The sequence below is a fragment of the Mirounga angustirostris genome, unplaced genomic scaffold, assembly GCF_029215605.1.
Source record: "Mirounga angustirostris isolate CCGP_5_RB_7025 unplaced genomic scaffold, mMirAng1.0.hap1 SCAF_2, whole genome shotgun sequence".
Classification (NCBI taxonomy): domain Eukaryota; kingdom Metazoa; phylum Chordata; class Mammalia; order Carnivora; family Phocidae; genus Mirounga; species Mirounga angustirostris.
This window is the reverse complement of record NW_026991710.1, coordinates 148,571,163-148,595,649: the sequence shown is the minus strand read 5'-3', so window position 1 is coordinate 148,595,649 and position 24,487 is coordinate 148,571,163. Positions and strand designations below refer to the sequence as shown.

Sequence of the window (24,487 nt, the reverse complement as noted above, 5' to 3'; positions counted from 1 at the left end):
AAAGATTATGTTGTCAGGGTAGTATATTCTTTGTAAGTGTAAATGTATAATATTATGAGTTGATTTACGCTTGTTTTAAGTTGTTACATAAACATATTTAAAAAATTCCAAATTTCCACTTAATATAACTTTTACTATATTTTCAATAGCTACTTATATTTTGCATGCTATATGTAAATTAGGATTGAAGAAGTTTCAAATCATCTAATTGTATGTATAGTTGACCCTTGAACAACACAGGTGTTGAGGAGCCTACTGTCTATGCAGTCAAATCTGCATATAACTTTGGACTCCCCAAAAACTTAACTACTAATAGCCTACTGTTGACCAGAATCCTTTCCGATGACATAAAGTTGATGTAACACATTTTTTAATTGTATGTACCACATACTCTTTTATTTTTTTTAAGATTTTATTTATTTGAAAGAGAGAAAGAGCATGAGCAGGGGGTAGGAGGCAGAGGGAGAAGCAGCAGAGCCCCCACTGAGCAGGGAGCCCCATGTGGGCCTCCATGTGGGCCTCGATCCCAGGACCCCAGGATTATGACCTGAGTTGAAGCAGATGTTTAACTGACTGAGCCACCCAGGCGCCGCATACATAGTATTCTTACAACAAAGTAAGCTAGAGAAAAGAAAATGTTATTAATAAAATCATAAGGAAGAGGGAAGCTGGGTGGCTCAGTCATTTAAGTGTCTGCCTTCGGCTCAGGTCATGGTCCCAGGGTCCTGAGATCAAGTCTTACATTGGCTTCCTGCTCAGCAGGGAGTTTGCTTCTCCCTCTCACTCTCTCAGTGCTCTCTCTCTCAAATCTTAAAAAAAAAAAAAAAAGAATCATAAGGAAGAGAAAATACATTTGCAGTACTGTGCTGTAAAAAAATCCATGTACAAGTGGACCTGCACAGTTCTGGGCCATTCACACCTGTGTTGTACAAGGGTCAACTGCATACGTATGCTATATAAAACACAGAGAGGGAGGGAAGAAAGACACAAAGAGAAAAAGCAGACTTACTTTTTCTTCTGTGTTGTACAAGAAAACCTGAAAAATGTTTCTTTTCTTAAATTGAAAATATAAAGTAAGTTTTATGGGAAATCACTTGTTTTAATAAAAGGTAAAATACTGGTATATGAACCACAAGGTGGTGCTATAATTCCATGCTGGTACAGATACTCTAGAAATTAACAGATTTTTCTTTTATAACTGTTAATATCTTTTTATATTTTTTATAATGAAAAAAAACCTAAGTGGGTTCATTAATTCTAGAAATATTTACTGAAATTCTACTAAATTTAAGCTTGTATGCTAACTTTAAAAATTCATAAATTTTAAAGTCTAATGAGTAAACGTGTTACAATACTAAAAATGCCTTATTTCTACACAGAATTTAACATCAACTTTTAATGTTAGTTTCATGTGACAATATCAAATTACACACAGAATATAAACAGATAATAAAATACAATCAGATGATCTAAATAATAATAAAAAAGAAAAAAAACCTTTTTTCCTTCCAAATAATGGAATCAATTCTCTTAAAGATTACCCAGGGTTATTATTATATTTTTCATGTATAAAGTTAAAAAAAGATCATTTGTCTAGTAACATATCTAGTAATTTAAAGTGAATTTCATTTTTCTCTTGATTTAACTTCATCTAAGACCTTTCTCTCTCTAGAAAAATATGTAACTTCCCATCACTTAAAAGAAAACAAAAACCATACTGTGTATCTTGTAATATTGGATGGCCACCATCTGTGTCTGTGCTGCTGGTCTTAAAATGTGTTATGGAATAGAGCACTAAAATACTCAACACATTTTTCATGGTGAACTTTCTGACCTGTTGCTAAATACAAAAAGAAAATCATACCCTCACTCTTTTCAGTGTTAACTAAAAATGTATTACTCCTTTCTTATTAAACATAAAATTGTATTTTTATTTAATTTTCAATGAGCATTTCTGCCTTTTCATTACAACATATTAGTCAGTACAGATGGCAAGATGGTGTGCATGAGAGCCTCCTGGGTACAATACACAAGTCCCAGTTGGAATGTTTCCAACAGGATGTAAACCATGGTCCACAAGTCTGTACTTTAAAAAACATATTACTTAGCACACTGCCAACAAATGTCAACACAAAAATACAGTGCTGTAATGACTTCACTCTGTAAAAGAAATGTACTGGCACATAAGTTTTCCTTAAAAAAGTAAAACAGAGTAAAGAAGTGTAATCATAGCATAAAAATAAGTATTTATTCAATATTGAAAAAACTCATATACCAAATGGAATTCAAATTCTTCATAAAAATATTGCAGTATATTAAAATTTATAGAGAATTCTTAAAATATACAACATGTACAGTAGCCAAAGGCCTAGAGAAGTTCACGCAGAAAATTCTATAACTGGTGATTTGGACATTTCAGTAACTCTGCGGTTTCTTCAAACCTGCAATACAACAAATAATATTAAGTAAAAAAAAAAAGTTCATAATGAGGCATAGGATTTAAATGGCTGAAATTATGTTTTTGAACCTAAAATAAATTTCAGTATTTTTCTTATCTATAGGTATAAATAATAACTTAAGTAGATACTATGGCCAGAGGGGAGAAATAGCAACCAAAGTCAATTATGAGTCTTTAATTCTTAGAGTGTAAGTTATTTTAATAACTATGAAATTTCAAAACAATATAGTTCATTAAAGTAGTAGCCTGCATATTACTTACGCAAGTTCATTTCATATTTCCTTTTCATTGCTCTTTAATCATTTGTCGTTTCACATTTGTACAAGATACAAGTATCATTTTTAGCAGTGCTTTACCAATAACTGTCTGAAAGACTGGCAATATTTTAATAATACTTAAAATGTCTCCAAACCATCCACCGACATAAATTATTTTCCTAAATCAGTAATCAAAAGTAGATAATACTCTTGATTAACTTTCAACCAAAAATATCTCTGCACTGTTTAATCCCACAATTAATTCCATTAACAATGTTTTACATCACTTGTTGGAAACCAAAACAGTGACTCATCTCACAAACACTTAACTGTAGGTGGATTTATTATCCACTAGAGTCCTGAAGGAAATTCCACACCTGATTGAGAGACCTTTAAGGTTTAAAACACATATGCACTTTCTATATATACTGTAATCCAATACAATTCCCTATAGAGAAATGAATTTCTGTTGCCCCTTTCTGTTACTTACATTTTTTTCATCCTTTCCATTTTCTGGATTGTTGTTTCCTTTAATTTAAAAAGCAACAAATTTAGGTGATTTCTCAAAGTAAACCATCATCAAAGATGGACCTTGAACATGTAAAACACACTCTAAAACACTGCATTAAGTACTATTTACTTATCATAAAGAATTTTTACGAGAGATTAAGATTTATAGTTTTGCTATTTTTCTTCCCAATGGCATCTCCAACTAAATCTAATGCTTGCTTGTTCTCCTGACCTTAGAAAGGAAATCATCTAAACAGTTGCCAGTTTTTCTTACCTCTGAATTCTCTTTCAAACCACAGTAACTACCAGTTGAGGTTCTGGGAGTTGAATCTGATGACACTGTACTATAGCCAGAGGATAGAGGAATACTTGTTTGCCTCTCATCTTTGCTTTTTCTGTCTGTGGAGAAATTCATTTTTAGGTTATCTTCCTTTCACAGTGGAGTCATATCTAAAAATTTTATGTATAAATTGAAGAAAAACAGATATTTTACTATGAAATGGCTACAGGTATAGATCCAGATACATTTTTATTCTTTTAAGATAACGACCTAGACATAGAGATCTAGATGTTAAAAGTAGGCCAGTAAAAATGACAAAAGGTACTATTACCTTTATCACAGCAATCAATTGAATAAATAGACAAGTTCGTAAGTTTTAAGTATAAGCTACTGACTCAGGTATATTCCTTTCTTAAAGTGGTGGTAACTATTACTAACACTGACTATACTTTTTAAAAATCAAGAAACATTCTATCCTAAGTTAAAGTGTATGGAAAAAACAATGATTAAAATTCAGAGTTTACCGATTTCTTTTTTCCTAAAGAACTGAAAAAACTTCCAGTTCCAGTATGCTGATACCACTCATTCAACAAAATGATGGCAAGTTTTTCCTACAACTCAATCAATTATAAACATCACAGATAAAACATGCTGCTATTAAATCATGCCCTATCTAGTAATTAACAATTACTGAACTGTAATTGAACACAAAATTTCATAAAAAATGAACATCATATGAGGCCACTTCATTACCGTGATGAAACAAAATAAGACCACCGTCATGTATGAATATGGACAGGGACACCATGTAAGCAGTAAACACACAAATGACCAGCTCTCCCAACTAACATGAGTGCTTCTTCTTTTCCACTGAAAATTTCAGCCCCCTTTTCATTCTTATCGGTCATCAAACTGTTCCTGCTTCCTGATAGCACCCAAACTAGAAGAACCATCACTTCTTTAATAAACTGTCTCCAAAATCACCCAACATAATCCCAATCCTTACAATAAAAGCCTCTTCTCACTGATTTTTTACCAAGACACAGAGATGCCTTACAGGCCCCCATGGAAACACATTTCTGATAAAAGGAAAAGAAATCACGGACTTCACAAAAACCATTCCCAACTTAATACAATCCTAAAGTCAGGTTGGTGAATTACTGCTCTCAACTTCCAAGTGAGATCAAACTCTGCTTCCATGTAGCATGTATATGTAAGGTGCAAAGTGTAAGAATTTATATATAAACTTGACTCTTTTAATTGATCACAGTTGGATGATAAACTCTGAGACCAGACATTTACCTTGTTCATAATCTATAAACCCATTTCAGATGGTAGCCTGTCTGCTCATCAGTCTAAGTCCTAGCACAGTGGCTTGAACTTGTATATGTGTTAGCTAAATGGGTTAAAGGTATGATCTGTAATAATGTTAATAAAATTATAACCACGAAAATGCAAAAGCAAAGTTGGAAAAGGCAAGTTTTGTTTTGTTTTTTAAGATTTTATTTATTGTCAGAGAAAGAGAGAGAGCACAAGCAGGGAGAGCGGGAGCAAGAGAGAGAAGCAGGCTCCCTGCTGAGCAAGGAGCCCCATGCAAGATTTGATCCCAGGATCCTGGGATCATGACCTGAGCCAAAGGTAGATGCTTAACAGACTGAGCCACCCAGGCATCCCAGGAAAAGGCAAGGTTTTGCAAATAGCAGGCATTCAATATTCTTTCACTATATAAAAAATTGAGCTCCATTATATACAGATATTGGATAGAAATATAGGCCTAATTTCTGTCTGCTAGACAGAACACAAGGTAAGATCTTAATCTCAAGGATCTCAGAGTTAAGCTTTAGAATTTGTTGAATAAATGAATGAATGATAAATGCAAAGAGGAAACATTTTACCAATCTGAAATGTGTAGTCTAATAAATTTAGTGCCCGAACCACTATGTCATGTAAGATATGTAAGCTGGCTTTTTTAGCAATCCTAGGCTTCAGTACTCTGTAAGTTCAAAACTGTCTTTGTTTAGGGGTTCTGCAGTTTCTAAAAAATAAGGCTTTGGAATATTAAAATAGTCAAATACCTATATAAGTCATCATCCTGAAAACTCCTTATCATACCACCAATACCACTGCCATAATATTAGAACTTACCAGGATTCAGAATATCCATGTCATTACTAGATTCATAGTCTTCATTTGTTTCACTAAAGTCTATATATTCATTATTCTGGAAGAACGCAGATTAGTATTTAGAATAAAATGAAAAGAAAAATGTACTCGTTTTATATTCTTATTGTTAAGCATAAATATAAAGATGACATGATGAATGTTTAAACATTTTTAATTGAACCAGAAATTGAAATCCTAAGTAAATAAAAAAACAAATTTCTTAGATCTGACAAGGCCATGGCAAATTTGGTTAACCGTTTCTATGAAATCTATAATTTGATCAAAGTAAATGAGTGAAAACAGGAAGTCATGATTTTAATTTTTCCTGTCCATCTTTTCTTTTCCCTATAAAAATAGGCCATTTGTGTTATTAAAGAATATAACTTCAAGCTTCTCATAAAAATCAAACATTATCGGGCGCCTGAGTGGCTCAGTCAGTTGAGCGTCTGCCTTCAGCTCAGGTCATGATCCCAGGGTCCTGGGATCGGGTCCCGCATCGGGTTCAAGGCTCAGCAGGGAGTCTGCTTCTCCCTCTACCCTGCCCAGCCCTGATTTGTGTGTGCGTGTGCTCTCTCTCACAAAAATAAATAAATAAAACCTTAAAAAAAAAAATCAAACATTACCTTATTTTAAATGTTCAGAACTGTTCAAGTATTAACAGCTCTAAAAGCTGAACCTAGAGAGTTTTGCCAGGTTATCTTAGTTGATAAAGAGAAAAACAATAACCACAACAGCAATAAAATAGGCTGGACCTAAATAGGACCTCATTTCAACTAAACATTTTCCCACTACCTTAATATTATCTTAATTAGCTTTTCTAAAAGAATATACACTTAACAATGAATGAAAACTTGATTGTATCTGAGATATCCTATAAATGTTAAGGAAAGATAATACCTTTTTAGACAAAAGCATTTCTGTTTCAAGAAGAGTGACACGACTTAGAAGATTAGTCCACGTTTTTTCATTTACCATCACTCTTCCTTTCATTTTTTCTTCCAAAGAGTCTAATCTACTCTCTACCAAAGTCAGTTTCTGAAGCTTTTCTTGGCATTGAGCAAGCATAGTCTGTAGTGCAGTAATCTCAGGATTAATTTTAATATCCTAAAATGAATAGAGAGGTTAAAAATTATATTACACGAACTGAAATTCCTTTAAAACTCAATGTATCCCCATTTTCACTGCACTGTGTTATTTCAGTAGTTAACAACAGGCAGTATACCGTGAGAGTTGAGTGTGATTTGTAGAAGCAGAATGCCTGGACCCTAAAACTACCTCATCTGAGGTGTATGACCTTGGTGTCTCAATTTCCTTATTAAAATTCCTTATTAAAAAAACAAACAAAAAAACCCCCAAAAAACCCCAGTACCTACTTTATGTGGTTCTTATGAGAATTTGCATAAAGCTCTTAGAACAAGACCTGGTGGTAAGAGAAAACTGTCACTAACTTTTTTGTAATAGCCCCTAGCACAAAGCTAAGAGGGAGTGACAAAGAAATGACAGTGCATTGAGACTGTTCAGTTTGCTATAAAAAGAAAATAACCTTCATGACCACGTGGTAGTTTTTATAAGGGACAACTGTATACTGTGATGTACAGAAGTTACAAGAAACAGAAGAAAGACAGAAAATGTTTAGCAGGAGCAGTACAGACTAGACACTCTAATAGGGTCCATGGCAATAAAGTAAAAGAAAAAGTATTCTAAGAGTGAGAAAGGGATGGCAAGGGCCCAAAAAGGAAAATAAAATGGCAGGAATGTAGTTTTTCCATTCATTAATGAAGGGAATAGAGAGTAGAGAACCCTGACTGTACAAAGAAGTGTATCTCCATCTCTCACCAGACTGTAAATTCCCTGAAGCAAAGTACTATCTCTTATCCATCTTTTTCCTACCCATAACACCTGGCCCAGGACCCTAAACATAAGCAGCAAATAATATCCATTGAATCCTATACAGTACACCTATTTATTCTTAAATAATGGTAACAAAGGTATTGTATTATGATAAATAATTCAAAAGGCTAGAGACATTCCAAAGTTTAGATGCTGAAGTAATCATGTACATCAAAGAAATACTGGCATCTGTTAAAGAAGTCCAAAATTCTTACTTGTTGTTCAGACTTGATTTCAGGGAACTTTATTTCAGGAAGCTTTATTTCAGTCGTCTTTAAGTCACACACATCAAATGTTCCACTAACATCTGTTACGGTACTTATCGTATCTTCAGGAATGTTAACACCATCTTCATTATACAGGTGACGGATCACCACAGCTTTTTTCTGCATAGAGAGAAATATGTCAGAGCTGCTTAATGGTTTCCTCATATAACTATTTTAAACATAGACATAGTAACTTTGCAGAAGAAATATCCATCTTCCCTTTAAGATTTACCAAAGTTTAAATAACATATTAAGGTATATATCAAACACTATTGATTAAACTGTTATTACTATTACTAATATTTTCTGTGATGAAATTGTTGTTCTGATTTTTAAAGCATTCTTATGTACTAGAAAAACTGAAATACCTATGCAATGATGTCTGGGATTTGATTCCTATTGTTTCAGATTTGGGGGGAAAGATGCTAGAAAAGTGGTTACAATACAGATGAAACAAGATTAAGAAGGGGTTGATACACTGCTGATGGGAACAGATACGTTTTTTTAAAGATTATTTATTTATTTATTTATTTATTTGACAGAGAGAGAGAGAGCGAGAGAGAGTACAAGCAGGGGGAGCAGCAGACAGGGGGAGAAGCAGTCTCCCCGCTGAGCAGGAAGCCCGATGCGGGGCTCGATCCCAGAACCCTGGAATCATGACCCGAGCCCAAGGCAGATGCTTAACCAACTGAGCCACCCAGGCACCCCGGGAATGAGTACTTTTATAAATGTTTGGAACATTTCATAATAGGTTGCCACATAATTAACATATAATCAAGAACTGGCTCTGTGAGGAGGACCCATTACAATTTTTTTTCTAATAAAAAAGCCAGAAAATATTAGACCTTCAGCTAATAATTCAAACTTAATAATAACAAAGGGAAAGTCCTAAGAGTAAGGCATGAGGTCAAACCATGCATTCACACAAGACTCTTCTCAGCCTACTTCCTTTACTATAGACAGACTGCATATGCACTATAAATATGTCATATAATGTAAGATAGAATTCACAAATCACACTCTATAGAAGGTATTGGGAAAAGAGACCATTGGCTTTAGTATTGACTCAATCTCTGCCTATAAAGTACTGATTCCAACTTTTCTAAGTTGGAAAGGCTATTTATTTCCAACTTTTCTAAGTTGGAATACTTTATTTATTTTTTAAGATTTTATTTATTTACTTGACAGAGAGACAGTGAGAGAGGGAACACAAGCAGGGGGAGGGGAGAGGGAGAAGCAGGCTTCCCGTGGAGCAGGGAGCCCAATGCAGGGCTCGATCCCAGGACCCTGAGATCATGACCCAAGCCGAAGGCAGTTTCTTAACTGAGCCACCCAGGCGCCCCATAAGTTGGAATACTTTTTTTTTTTTTCTTTTTTTTTAAAGATGTATTTATTTATTTGACAGAGAGAGAGGCAGCGAGAGAGGGAACACAAGCAAGGGGAGTGTGAGAGGGAGAAGCAGGCTTCCCACGGAGCAGGGAGCCCGACGTGGGGCTCGATCCCAGGACCCCGGGATCACGACCTGAGCCGAAGGCAGACGCTTAACGACTGAGCCACCCAGGCGCCCCAGTTGGAATACTTTTAAAAGTCACTCAAATTTCTGAAAAGATCTGGTGTCATTGATTAAATTTTGATTAATAACAAAGAATACTTGTTTTAAGAAAACTAAAAACAAGTTTAGGGTGCCTGGGTGGCTCAGTCCTTAAGTGCCTGCCTTTGGCTCAGGTCATGATCTCAGGGTCCTGGGATCAAGTCCCACGTCGGGTTCCCTGCTCAGTGGGCAGTCTGCTGCTCCTTCTAGCCCTCCCCACTCCCACCCACTCTCTCTCTCTCATTCTCTCTCTCAGATAAATAAAAAATCTTAAAAAAATAAAAAGTTTAATGCCTTGAAATTTTGCACCTTATTAGGACAATTTAGATTATTACTCAGCACCAAAACTGAAATAGAAGATTGAAAAATATATTTAGCATATAAATAATATTTAGTTATACTAGTTATAATAATTATTATAACTAATATATTACATAATACTGTATATTATAATATATATCATACAACTAATATATTATATTAGTTATAATAATAGCTCATATTTAGTAAGTGCTTACAATGCCTGTGCTAAGCACAGGAAGGTTACAAAAAAGCAGTATAAGAAAATTCCTGTTTATATAAATTCAAGTTGGGGAAGGATACTGTATATAAACCACTTAGAAATTAGAAAATAAAATTGTGTAAAACTAACAAGTTAGGTAAGTTAGAGATTCAAGTGTACAAGAAGTATGGGCACTTATTCAGAAACCATGTATCTTTTAATTCCTTTTCTTATTGCTCTTATTACCTGTAGCAAAACAGTTATATTAAAAGAAAAGTAACATTTCCCCTTCAGTAAAATGTTAACTTTTTTATAAGCGCATAAAAGTATCTCTTTAATAGATTCTATTAATACAACTCATGCAGTTTGGACTGGGGAGAAATAGTTCTCTAGATTTTACTTCAGCCAGAAACTATTCATATCTTTTATCTAATGATACCTTATTTATCTGATATGCTATCTTTTGATCTCAGAAATGGTTTGCCCAAAGTGGAACACAGCTGAAAATATACTAATTGTTTTAAAGTAATATTTTGCCTTCAATGTCTCTTGGAGATAGAAACGCTATCTCTAAATGCACTGGACTCATTCAGCCACTAGTATTCCAAGGAGACAGGGTAGGTAAGATATTTATTAACAAAGAGAAAATATTCAAAAACCTACCCCAAAACCAGATTATAGGTTTAAGGACTATCAATCACTGGATAATATACCCTATCACTATAGCTAATGGAATGCTCTTCATACATTCCCATGTTTTAGAAAGACTAGATACATAATTAAGAGTACATGTCAAGACCACATAATACAGCGTTTCCAAATCACTGTGTTCTACCTGGGAAGTGAGGCAGAAGTAGGGATTAGAAACATAAAGAGAAAAATTGTTCAATTTTACATTTCTATCTTCTTATAATGTGAGGACTGTCCGCCAGATAATATAGTATACATTGTTAAAAATCCTTATGCTATATCTGACTAAAATGTTTTACTAGCTACTAGTCAGAAAAGTGAAACTTGTACATTAATTAGGTAGATAATTCTTAGCACTGACACATTTTCTTTGTATTTTCTTACCTTTCCTGAAGTCATAAACCTGCCAGTGATGTCAATGCCAACAAGTTCTGTGGATGTTTTCTCAGTGCTTGAAGAAGGTTCTGACTTAACTGAACTGATTTTCTTTCTTTGTTGTGATGGAATCTTAAAAAAAAAAGTATTAAGACTTAATTTTATGTGAAAGCTGACATATTTAAATTATATAATTTAAATTTTCATATATGAAATATACAACTGCCAAATGGTAAGACCCTAATGAGACATGTCTTTTGAAAACTAAAGAAGTGAGGAAAATGTGTTATGTTTGAACTGTTAGCTTAGGACTAGTAGCTCAAAGTCACAAATGTGTGAAAACAAGTGACCAGTATTTAAAAGAAACATCAGGTATATGGTTACCCAAATCTGTGAACAATGCAGTAATTGTATTTCTGTGTTAGTCTATCTAGGGTATTGACTTTATATGTTAAGATGCTGGGCCACTTGGAATAAGTTAACATCGATTAATAAAATTACCTTCTCAAGACCACTCAATTCCTTGTGCTTTTTCATCACACAATTCAAAATATCACAAACAATTTGGATTTTCCATTCTGCAAATCCACATTGGAGAAACTGCTTTTTTGTCAAGATTGGTTTATAATTAAATTGATCACGAAGAAGCTGTAAAGAGGGAATAGATCAAAATCCAAAATGATAAATGGCCACCTGCTCAGGAACGTAATAACATCTCTGAGAGGAGAAGGAGGATCATGCCAGTAGATTAAAGGCACTAAAGAGATTCATAGGAGTGGTGTGAGTCATGACCTGGTAGGAGAGGTATTCACGTAGAAAACAGCTAGGTAGGAAGTAGCAGAGAATAGATGGCTGTCTAAGGAGATGAAAAAATATAGCCAATGATCAAAAAGTTCAAACATCCTCATTGGTACTAGAAAAAATCCTTAACTTACTAGATAATAAAGAATACCATACCAGATGTCAGAAAACCATAATTTATTTCTTACATGACATGATTTATTAGATAAGTCAGTAGTCCTCTGAGTTTCAATATCTCATTTGTAAATGAGAGAAATAGTCTAACTAGACCAGCAATTTTCAAAGCCTATATTATAAAATCCTAGGATTTCTTAGAAGTGCTTCTTAGGTTTCCATGGAAGCTTGCTGGGGTTAGAGGCAAAGACAGGGAAGATTAAACAGACTCTATACACATAAAAGCTCCCATTTCATCAAATGTAATTCACTACCTAAAAAAAAACTGATTTGATAGATGGGTTTTACTATTTTAACAGTGAGAAAACCAGTGCTTGAGTAAAAATTAACGATAATCTGGAGGTATTCTTTAATCTTATGAGATGAAGTTCAGTATACACAGAGTACAAATGTAGATACTGGAGTAGATATAAGACATGGTCCCAGACCTCAAGGAACATAAAATCTCGAAGTTTTAGTTCCCTCTAATTAAATTAATCACAATTCTATAAACCACAAACTACTCAAAGTCACATTTCTAACTTCTGCCAACATGCCAAATTATACTGAAATTTGATATAAAAAGAGCAAATGGTAACCAATGACATTTTACCAACTGCCACTTATTAGATTATAAAACATAAAGGGAGCTTAAATTATCTTGATTATAATAGGGACTGCATCTAAATGAGAAATGCATATGAAAATACTGTCAACTATATGTGTTGCACATATATAAGGGGTTATTATAAAACATTACTCTTAAAAATCATCCAATGACTTCTGAAATTATTTCATAAATTCAAAAATACCTTATAGACAGTATCTATAAAGCGCAAGTCATTCTTCGCTATGAGCTCTATATTGGATTCCATCAGAAGTTCTGCTACATAAGGTGAATATGAGGTAAGGGAATAGCTAATGATGGGCAAGGATGCTGCTGTATCTCCCTTTACCAAACTGTTTGGGAGAAAAAGAAAAAGATATTTAATGAGCATAATTATACAAAGTTAGATAAGAAAGGCAATATAAAATATGATGTCAATAATTTTGTAAAGTAACACTCCAGCCAAATAATTAGGAGATAAAACCCTCTAGGTTCCATCCCCTACTCTAACTCAGTATAGCCAAATTACTATGAAATAAGTTTATTTTCTAAAACAGTTAGCTCTTTAGTAACAGTACAGTCTATTCACCACAGTATTTGAATTTCCAAAGCTTAGCCTTATTTGATCAGTCCATTTTCTCTAAACAAATGTACCACCTTATAGTGCTTGAGTACACTTTATGGTTTTGCAAACCCTTTTTATATTACCTCATTTGCTCTTTACAATAAACCTGTGAAGGTAAAATATCATGAATTCTATGTTACAGAGGGGAAAATAGGGCTGGAAAAGGCATCTACAGTAACTGGGCGTATCAGTTTGCAATCTTCCACTTGTATCAAGTTCAGTAGAAATCTGTGTCTTAGTAGAATATGCTAATTCCCCCAGTCTAGAAAGGTATCCCATTCTTTTCTGCCTGTTATTCACTCTTTTTTTTTTTTAAAGATTTTATTTATTTATTTGAGAGAGAGCACATGAGAGGGGGGAGGGTCAGAGGGAGAAGCAGACTCCCCGCCGTGCAGGGAGCCCGATGTGGGATTCGATCCAGGGACTCCAGGATCATGACCTGAGCCGAAGGCAGTCGCTTAACCGACTGAGCCACCCAGGCGCCCCTGTTATTCACTCTTATAAATTATTTGGCAAGGGACGCCTGGGTGGCTCAGTCAGTTAAGCGTCTGCCTTTGGCTCAGGTCATGATCCCAGGGTCCTGGGATCGAGTCCCACATCAGCTTCCCCACTCAGTGGGGAGCCTGCCGCTCCCCCTGTTTGTGCTCTCTCTCTGACAAATAAATAAAATCTTTAAAAAAAAAAAAGAACTCTCAAAATAAATAAATAAATAAACTGGCAACTCTCAAGCCTTCCAGGAAGCCATCCTCAATTTTCTGATCCACACTGATCTCTTACAGAATGAGTCTCAGGGCATTCAGTGTCTGGTGCCTCATGCTCTGTCCTGTACTGTTTTCTACTTGTCTACACATATGGACCTTATTTTCTCAATGTGAAGTACCTTCACTGATTCTCCCACAACAAAGCAAGGAGGTATTTGTTCAATTAGCCAGTTATACGTGTTCAACTGACATAAAAATGCACTTACAGAAAACATTTGTTTTCCACAAAATTCAAGACATACATAAATTTCCCCATCCTCACCCCAATTTTTTTTAAAAGGCAGAGAACAAGTATATAATGCTAGAATTACATTTTATTTAAGGACAAATATAAATTGTTTCTTCTATATTTATGGGTACAGTAATACTCTACCCAGTGAGAAAACTGCTCTGGCAACCTTGTCCATTAATTCAAAACAGGAAATGAAAACAATACTTTTGAACAGCAAAATCTGTCCATTTTATGCATTCTGACTAGAAGACAGCCGGGGTCTACATTTAATACCTCTTGTTTTAATTTAAAAATCTTGATTATCCAGTTTCTAGGGACTTTGATTAGAAATAGTAATAAAACAGATATTATAAACTGGCACACTGACACAAAAGGGAGATGCTGAAAAAAGGTTAAAAATGGATGAGAAATATAAGAATCAAAATATGTGTGGGGGGAGTATGTATGTGGGTGAGGGGGGTAACCTGAATAAGCAGCAGCAAGTAGTGTTACTTACTTCAATAGACCCTGCAGAGTGCTATGTTGTGAAATAGTCTGAAAATTACTGTTCTTAATGATCCTCTTCAGTCAGTTAGAAAATCAAATGTTTAGATTCCAAACTCAAAAGACAGGAGAATAATCGGTATATTTTCCAAGTATTCCTACCCAGAATGTATCTTAAAATGATGCTTCAAGTGGTAAGAAGAAAATGTGGCTCTTCAAACTGGTTAAGTCCCAGCAAGACAAGAAAGTAGAGATGTACCTGTTGTAAGCAAGCAGGATGATTGGTACCTGCTGTGGAGCGCCTTCTGATTCTCACACAGAAGGCCTGGCATCGGTTATTAGAGCTCAGGTTTCTCCCACGGTCCTCACTATCCTTTCATTTTGCCATCCCTTGGGGTTACAGATCTCCCTACAGTCCATCCACACGTATATGTAAAGCACATCCCTAGAACATCCACTCTTACATGTCATGCACATTATTCTAGGATTCTCTTTTTTTACTGTTTAACCAAGTTTTACTCTACTACTTGAACATATAGCTAATCTGGACTTGTCCCTTGATGCTTACTCATTGAATAAATGTCTAGTTAGCTACTAACATGTGCCAGGCTCAATTCTAGATGTGAGGATATTGCAATGAACAAAACAAAGTACCAGTCTTCAGCTTATATTCTAGTGGGGAATACTTTCAATGAATAATCCCAGGTAAGAAGAAAAAAAAATATTAAGGGATAGAAGATGAGAAGGGTACCATATTTAGATTAGCATGAATACAGAAGAAATGCATGTTGCTACATACTACAAAGCCAGTCAGTCCTATTTGGAAAGTGAAAACTACAGTGAAAGGTTCAAGTGGGGTCTATCAAATGAGTTAGCTTAATAACCATCTTTGCACATGGTGTAAGTTGTCATAAGAAGCCCATTAACCAGAATCTTCCACATCAAAAATACCATCTAACTGAATGTGAGAAGACAGCAAATTATATAATTAATGAGATCCATTGTACTTTAATGAGTTAAAAAGTTGTATAGAAACCATATCTTGTACAGATGTATATTGTGGTTCTACTTCTAAAAGGTGTTTTAAACCTCAAGTTAGAATTTTTCATTGATTCATACTTATAAAAACACTCCTGTAATTCCCTGCCTTCTAAAATATTTTAATCATTTCAAGGAAAATTTTAAAACAACCCAGGTAAAATTTGTCTCTATTTAGATACACCCCCAATGTTAAATCTTACCTCAAATAATTATCAAAAAGAAAACAAATAAGTTTGATACAGAGCTTACCCAACACAATCCACCTCTTGAGGATAATTTAGTGAGCGAAGCACTTGTTCTAGGTTCCGTAAGCTTCTTTTTAAGTCACCTGTTGCCATTATTTAACATTACATTCAGCTCCAGCTTTTGAAATAATCTAATTTTTCACCTAAAAATAAAAATCCATAAAACACTGGTTAAGTCTATTTCTGAATCTTTATTTTGTTCACATCTCTTACAGGCACTAAACATATTTATCTTATCTTAGCTATTTCTGTGCTAACTTATCTTCCCTACTGGTCCAGTACGATCGTCTATCTATAGTATATTCCCAAATATAAGATATGCTTTTTCCCCCAAATACTTCCCTTACAAAAAAAAAATGTTTGCCTTATGTTCATATTCTTACAATGTGTCTCATGATATTCTCCCAAATTGTTTATTCTGAACAAAGTACCATTTGGGAAGAGAAATCAACCTGAAATAATATCCATCAATGACTATTTTAGATGCTTATAATGGTTACATAATAAACTCAGTAAAAAAATGGAGACAAAGGAATTTATTACAGATGTAGTCATTACTTCCAGGGCTTTGACCTCATAGTTGCCAAAAAGATGCTTTGCTTAAAAAATAAAAACAGATGAGTTAAAAAAAATTTAGGATTTGGCTTGTAAAATATGGTGGATTAAGTGCATGTTATCTTTATTTCTTTTGTTTTAAACATCAGTAAAATGAAAGTAAATGATTAAAAACCATATATACTCACCAGGGCAAAATGAATTAGAGGGGATTCCACATGACAGGAGAAGTATCAACAAAAGTTTGGAAGATGGAAAGCAGATGAATAAGTGAAAACCAACCTAGCAGAGCAGAGACAGGCTAATTTTATCTGCCCATTTAAGAGGAAACAAACAGCAGCAAGATAAGTTCAGAAATGAGGGGCCCTTAATGCTTATGAAAGGATAAGGGGTAAGACCAAGGGGGCTGAAATAAGGATGATTATTCGAAAGTCCATGTAAGGAGCTACTAAACCCTAGATTTTTACTTTCCCTCCCCCCTCACCCCCTCCCACATATTTTGTTCAGCTAGGCAACTACCTCTCTGCATCCCCAGGTTTACCAATGAGTTTTTAGATAATATCAGAGCCCAATCAATAAATTTTTAAATAAGCTGTACATCATTAAAATTTAAAACTTCTTTTCTAAAAAGACACTGTTAAAAGAATGAAAAGATAGTTCACAGACTGGGAGAGAATATTTACAAAACACATTGAATAAAAGACTTGTTCCCAAAATAGACAAAGAACTCTAATAAAAGAAAAAAAACAAAAACAAAAACAAAAACCCAGCCAATTAAGAAATAGGCAAAACATCTGAACATTCATCTCACCAAAAAAGACATACAGATGACAACAATCATATAAGATGCTCAGTATTACATATCATTAGGTGATTGCAAATATAAAAAAAGAGAGAGAGATACCACTACAGATAATGGCTAGAATCCAAAAAACTGATTATACCAAATATATATGGGATATGGAACAACAGAAACTCTTACTTACTGCTGGAAGAAATGTAAATGGTATAATCATTTTGCAGGACAGTTTAGCAGATACAAAGCTAAACAGTCTTACCATACAATCAGCAATCATGCTAACAAGGTATGTACATATACTATCTTGCACACGAATGTTTATAGCAGCTCTATTCATATCGTCAAAAAGTGAAAGCAACCAAAATGTCCTTCAGTAGGTGAATGGATGAAAAAAATTGTGGTACATACATACAACAGGATATTTAGTCAGCAACAAGAAAATGAGCAGCAACAAAAAGACATGGATGGACCTTATTGCATCTTCCTAAGTGAAAGAAACCAGTCTGAAAAGGCTACATACTGTATGATTTTAATTATATGACATTCTGGAAAAAGCAAAACTGTAGTGACAGTGAAAACAACAGAGATCAGGGGTTAAACAAGGACTCAGAGGGAAGGAGAAGAGAGGGTTGAATAAGTAAATGTAGGGAAATCTTTGAGGGTAGTGAAAGTATTCTGTATGATACTGCAGTGGTAGATACATGACAGTATGCATTTGTCAAAACCCATAAAACTGGATAGCACAAAGAGAACCCTAAGGTATGCAACCTTTAAAAAACCCATTTAGAAGCTGGGAAACCCCAGGACAGAATGCAGACTGTGACAACAGAATCTAACTGTATTACCAGTGTGTGAAACAACCTCATAGAAGCGGATGGGTGGACAAGGTGCTAAGTAACTTTGTAAATGAGTGCAATATACTTGCATATAAACACTGTATCCTAGTTTATAAAGTTGTTTCCCAGGTACTTATGAATTAATTAATTCTGATACTTCTATGCATACACACTGGAATTGAACAATTAAGTAAACATATGGCAGAACAGAAGTTGAAGTTTCTTACTGCTAGAGTGGGAATTTATAGAAGAGTAAGGAGAGGAGACTAGAATGAGCCATGCCTGCCTAATCGATCAGAGTTAGAAAATTCCAGGATGAAGTCATGTTCAGCTTAATATAAATAAAGACAGTTATATACTGAAGGATTTCTAGATATGTGTATATAGACAGCTAGTATACATGTATTTCCTTTCTCTGCCAGCTGAAAGTGATTAAAAAAAACAACAACACCTCAGCAGTAAAGAGCACACCTCACATTCAGATCTTAGTGTGTATAATGTTCTCCAATAAAAGAAACCAGGACTCCCTGTAGAAATGGTTAAATTCTAAGACTGGAACAGAACATATACAAGATGAGCCTGATGTATTACATAGTTCCAGAAAGTGAGAAAGTACACACACAAACCAATCCCAAAGTGATGGGGTATGTCAATAGGACACAGAAGACAAATGAAACAGTTCCCAATGGTCAAAGGCAAAACTACCTGAACAACAAAATTAATTTAATACTATTGGATTATAATCCAAAGTATAAGCAAAACAAAAAATGAATTACTATGATTCAGTGTATTAACAAATAAAGGAGAAAATGTTATCATTTCAATACATTTCATAAAATTCAACATTCATTCGTAATATAATTCTTAGAACATTAGAAATAGAAGGGAACTGTGTACATTTGATGAAGGATATCTACAAAAAAAAAAAAAAAAACCTACTGCAAACATCATACTTCAAAATAACAGAAGCTTTGTTCCTGAGACTGGGAATGAATCTTGTTCCCTCATCATTTCTCTTCAACATTGTACTACAGGTCATAGACAGCACAAAAATGCAAGAAGAAATAAAAGGAATAAACACTAAAAAGGAAAAAATAAAATTGTCCTAATTCACAGATGACATAATTGTATATGAGTCCAAAAAAAATAAGTGAATTTAGCAAGGCTGCTGCTGGGTAGAAGGCCAGTACATAAAAATCAGTTGTATTTCTCTGTATCCCTCAAGTAATTATATAATTTTTAAAACAAACTTTCTATGTATAAACCAAGTAGTCTCAAAAGGATCATAAACATGTGAATAAATCTAGAAAAGATGTATAAGACCTCAAAACAAAAAACCCTAAAACTTTATTGAGATGTATTAAAGAAGCCCTAAATAGAAAAAGTATACAACTTGTTTAAGAATTGGAAGACTCAAAAAATTGATCCACAGATTCAATGAATTCCCCCTACCCTCCCCCAAAAAAAATCTCTCAAGGTTTTTGGGTTTTTTTTTTTGATGGAAATTGACAGGCTGATTCGAAAATGTATCCAGAAATGCAAAAGATAAAGGATAACTAACACAATCTTGATAAAAATCAAAATTGGAAGATTTAACCACTGGATATCAAGACTCATTATAAAGTTACATTTGGAATTAGTGAAAATATGTACAAATAGAACAATGGAACAGAAGAGTCCAGAAAAAGACCATGCATATATTGACGCTAGATTTATGACAAAGTTGACGCTGAGTAGCCCTGGAGAAAGGATGGTGTTTTTCAATAAATGGTACCATGTCAAATATCCAGATACAATAAATAAATCTTCACCCCTTGATGTAAATGGTACCTCACATCTTTTACCAAATTAATTCCAGGTTTATTGAAGACCTAAACATAAAATGTAAGACAACCAGGCTTGCTGGAGATCATAGAGGAGAATATCTTTGATCTTCAGGTAGAGAAAGATTTCTTACCTTATGACTGTTAAAATGAACCACCTTAAAATTAGCAACTCTGTTCATCAAAAGACACCTTCAAGAGAGTGGAAAGATAAGCCACTGAAAGAAAATGATGCTGTTGATCTATAAAACCAACAAAAAGATTCATATCTAGATTATGTAAAGAATTTCCTTCAAAGCAAAAAGAAAAGGAAAAACAATAGAAAACGGGAAAGAGACCTGAACAAGAACTTTACGGAAGAGTAAGCAAGTGAAAAGACATTCAATCTTATTTATCATTAGGAAATTCCAAAGTAAACCCAAAATGTGAAACTCACACAATGCTCTGGAAGGGTAAATTAGCACAATTACTTTAGAAAACTTTATGGCGTTATCTGCTAAAGCTGACATATAAAGGGCCTACGAAATAGGAATACAACTCCAGAGAATATATGTACGAAACAGAGTATGGTATGTACATGTGCACCAAAAGACAGGAACAATATTTGAGATTTTAAATAAAATAGTTCATTTTTTAAATTCCAAAGAAAATACCATGGCATTATATTTTTAAATGACTCATTGTATGGTGTAGGTCTTTTATTAAATTCTCAAGATTATTCCCCAAAAAGGTTCATATAATAAATACTGACAGGTAAATAAATGGTTAAGAATCTTTGCTAGAAAGAGCTAAAAGGCTACTAAACTATAAGTCTAGTCAATCAGTAAGGCAAAGCCCAATAACACACTTAAAAGAGATCTATTTGCAACTGTTCATGGACACCTCATAGAAGGAAAATATGTAACAATACCTTGAATAATGAATCCTCTGGGACCGAAGCTCCTTTAAAATGAAGTCATTGACATTAAAAACAAAACAGAACAATTCATAAATCAGGTAGAGTTAGTATAATCTTTTCCCCCAGTCAACATTCTAGTAGTTGCCCAGGATACAAAATAATTCCTTACACACTTTCTCTGTATTTATGCATAACTAGAGGTAATAAGGTCAGCAATTTGCAAAATCCTAAATTTAGTAGGTTTTCTATTTTAAGCCCCTAGCTACTGAATTCTGCTTCCCCCTCTCTTTAGGAACACAGTATCTTCCTGTTCCAAGACTCCTCTCCTTTAGCAACATGGTAAAGAACAGGTTATTGAGTATAATTTATATATTCAGGCACAGATTTTAGTATTTTTCCATTAATCAATTACTTCTAAATATTTACATTTTTAGGCAGAGGGAATTTCAGGTACTGCCAAATGGGAGATAACTAGAAAAAGAGGAAGTGATCCTGAAATCACGTTATACAAAATATTGGCCAAGAGAATAAGCCTTATTTAACATCTTTCAGGATGACTAGGGGAGAGATGGACATAGGGAAGCAGTAAGAAAGGACTTCCCAAGACCAGCCTTTACTTTCCTGGGAAAGATGAAGTGGGAACTAATCTGGTTGTAACTGCAAAAAAATGTATTCTTAGGTACTGCCACTGGCCAATGTAGTATTGTATTAAATTCCAGACCCACCTATCTTAATATGATTCTTCTAGGGTACCTTTTCCTCCTAAGACATTCTAAAACTTTAATATAAATTGTATCTCCCTCCACAAACTTTAATTCTTCCAAATGTATATTCCATGTTTCTAGTACATGTAATTTTGTTTTATTTAACACTTTATGGTATCTTTCCTTTCCCTGAAGTCCTGAAACATATATCAATGTCTCATATTATTTCTACCTCTGATAATGGACTTTCTGACAACAAAGTATGTCCTTGGAACACATCCTCTTCAGTATCAGCAGAATAAGTATTTTGAAGAAGAGTAAGATACAAGTACAGGTTGGATCTGTAGGTGAAGGAGATAATAAAACAGGATAGAAAAAATAAAGGGATAAATAAAAGTGAGAATTGTACAAAAAATGACAGCTACTGTTCCACATTTTCATGAAAGACTTTGCTAAATCTACTATAAAAGTGAAAAACACTAAGACATTAAAAGAAGACAATCTACAAGTTATGCACATTTTAGCACAGTACTTTAAGAAATGAAAAAATAACTTATATTTTAAAAATGATTAATGTTTTCACTTTTAACCCTTATCAAAAGAAATTAAGAGAAAGGAGTCATTACTCCGCTTGTAGCATAGTTTCAACCATTAAGATGGACTCAATACTGCTTCCTAGCATCCTCTCTGGAGTTCTCTCTGCAAGTCAGACCTGTTCAACTAAACTTATTGGGGGAGACGTAGTGAAAAAGGTATACAGTAGCAGTTTATGATTTTTTTTTTTTTTTGCAGTTTATGATTTTTAATCTAGCTCAATCTCATTGCGATTAGAGGTCTTAAAGGATGCCTCTGAATGGACTGCCATTGAACTGAGAGTGATTTTTCTTCAGAATGAAGCAAGTACACTGACTTTAATTATTACGGTCCATGGCTAAGAGTTTGTGACGTATCTTGCAACACTACATATTATTTAAAAACCGTGTATCAAAAATAGAGTAGATATGAGGTAAAATTAAGTTTATGAAATTTTCTCAAAAGATATTAGCGGAAATACTGCTCTAAGAGATAGGTAGAAAGGTCTGTAAAAGGGAAAACACAGAAAATTGGGGAGAAAAAGTGGGTACGGGACAAGAATAGAGCTCAGTAGGACTGCTGTGTTCACCTAAAACTGCTCACAAATACAAAATATTCGTGGATAATTTTAGAAAAATAGTCCTGTGTACCTATAATTTCGGAATCAAAATGCCAAGATTGATTTTTTTCGCAGCGAGGGGAAAAAAAAAAGTAAGTTGTCTAGAAGGTAGAGAAATACGGAAACCCAAGGAAAGGCAAGCAAGGAAAACTCACTACTTTCACCCCTTCCTTCTAGTCAGCGTTTCGAAGTAGGATCTTTCCTTAGCTCATAGGTTCCAACTGAAGGAATCAGTCTGTAACTTCCCAACCCTACCCCTAAACTGAGAGAATTCGCTGCCACGGTTCTTCTTATTTCGCTGTTTATCATAAGGCTGTACCAGCTGGGTATATAGGCAAGGCAGTATCTAGGACTCCCCTCCCTCCATTTGATTTGAAAGGATGAAAAGGCAGACCTGGTCATCCGCTCCCGCCCGTGGTCTCGGTAAGGGCGGCGGGGAGAGGCTTCCCCTGCTTAATCTGGGGCGCACTCTCACCAGCCTCCCCAGCAGCCGCCAAGCAAAGAAGAGGGCCCCGAAGGCCTCTGGCCCCGCACAGCAGGGAGAGGGGGAGGCAGCATATGCGACCAGAGATAGCCACCGGGACCCAGCCTTCAGCAGCGAGTCACTGCGACCGGACGCTTGCACCTGGGCGCACCCCCCGAGTCGACCGTTTGTATTTAAACAGCGGGTCGATGCCCGCCACGCGCCGCGGGAAGACCTTACAAGCTGCCGGTTCCTCGGTGCTTCACGATTCCTCGCTGCAGATTCCACACGACGTTTGCCCAGACCACTGTGGAGACTGACTCTGCGGAGAGGTTTTTCAACGGCCTGTCCGATCCCAAGTTGCAGAATAAAAGTTTGTCTAGTGTTGATGTTTAGCGTGGCTCGGGCTGCTATGTGAGAAACAGGGAATCTTAGCGAATCGTAAACACCGGAAATAAAAATGCTTCTTCTCTAAGGCTTAGAACCCTAACGTCACTTCCGGCAACAATAGGAAACGTCAAAAGTCGGACAGTCGGCAGCTCTGGCTGCTGCAGCTTGACGTGCGCTCAGTTCAGAGGGATCCTGTGCTGCTTCTGGTATTCTCACTGCTGATACCTCCACCGGCGTGAACAAGTAAAAGTTTGAACCGGCTTCTCCATGGCCTGGGCACCAGTTCCTGGCTGAGCCTTTTTTTTTTTTTTTACTAAAAGCCCCCGCCCAGAGGCCGATTCGTCGCGGCGGCGGTGGGGATCGCAGGTCGCTCAGGTACAAGAGATTTCAGAGCTCTTGCCTCTTTTCTCTGCATACCCTTTTCTTCTCGAAAATAAAGACAACCCGTGTTTGCCAGTTGGCAGAAACTTGCCAACCAGCAAGACTTTGGGGCCAATGGCAGTGCAGAGCACTTTGAGTGACAGCTGTAATGGCTTGTTAAAATGTGGAGTCTGTATCAGGAGGCGGGAGTAGGTGTGTTCCTTGTGTTTCTAGGCCATGGAGTATATAGGTTAACTTGGGGACCCCAGGTGGTGTCCTAGCCTCATTATGGAATAAAGACGAGAAATGGCAAAGATTACTCTTTTCTAGCCCAAGTGTTGCTTTTCAAGTAGAGTGTTTTCTTGATGCATAGGCAGTTTTCAGTTCTTTACTTACTTTTCAGTAATATGAATGCAAACACTTTTACTTAAGGACATGATGGCTTTGCCAGGTGCTTCAGCCATCAGACTTGTGTTAGAAATTTGGCAAATTCTTAATTTGTCTCTTGTTTGTTTCTTTGTAACTGGTCTCTGCTCT

General features: G+C 35.3%; 2 protein-coding genes across 14 annotated transcripts in view; one reads left to right on the top strand and one right to left on the bottom strand.

The window, feature by feature from the left end:
- Positions 1-1,376: 1,376 nt before the first annotated feature.
- Positions 1,377-23,580, bottom strand: CEP44 (centrosomal protein 44). 12 transcript variants are annotated; one of them, XM_064585305.1, is made up of 14 exons: positions 23,132-23,434; positions 21,778-21,886; positions 20,854-20,885; positions 16,674-16,767; positions 15,935-16,073; positions 12,749-12,896; positions 11,484-11,630; positions 10,992-11,114; positions 7,774-7,944; positions 6,566-6,772; positions 5,651-5,726; positions 3,500-3,624; positions 3,206-3,243; positions 1,377-2,441 (listed from the first exon to the last, which is right to left on the bottom strand). In XM_064585305.1, exons 5-14 carry the CDS (start codon positions 16,021-16,023, stop codon positions 2,393-2,395), a joined length of 1,173 nt encoding a protein of 390 aa, XP_064441375.1. In that variant the 5' UTR covers positions 16,024-16,073; positions 16,674-16,767; positions 20,854-20,885; positions 21,778-21,886; positions 23,132-23,434; the 3' UTR covers positions 1,377-2,392. The 12 variants fall into 12 exon arrangements, with proteins under 12 accessions (XP_064441375.1, XP_045736080.2, XP_064441376.1 ...); XM_045880124.3 differs by lacking the exons at positions 16,674-16,767; positions 23,132-23,434 and adding an exon at positions 23,441-23,580; XM_064585306.1 differs by lacking the exons at positions 21,778-21,886; positions 23,132-23,434 and adding an exon at positions 23,441-23,578.
- The window catches only part of FBXO8 (F-box protein 8), a 53,509-nt gene continuing 52,468 nt past the window's right edge, over positions 23,447-24,487 (top strand). For both annotated transcript variants that reach the window (XM_045880130.3, XM_045880129.3), the window contains exon 1: positions 23,447-23,965. The gene's annotated coding sequence lies outside the window, so the exon portion shown is untranslated. The remainder of the gene's footprint in view (positions 23,966-24,487) is intronic.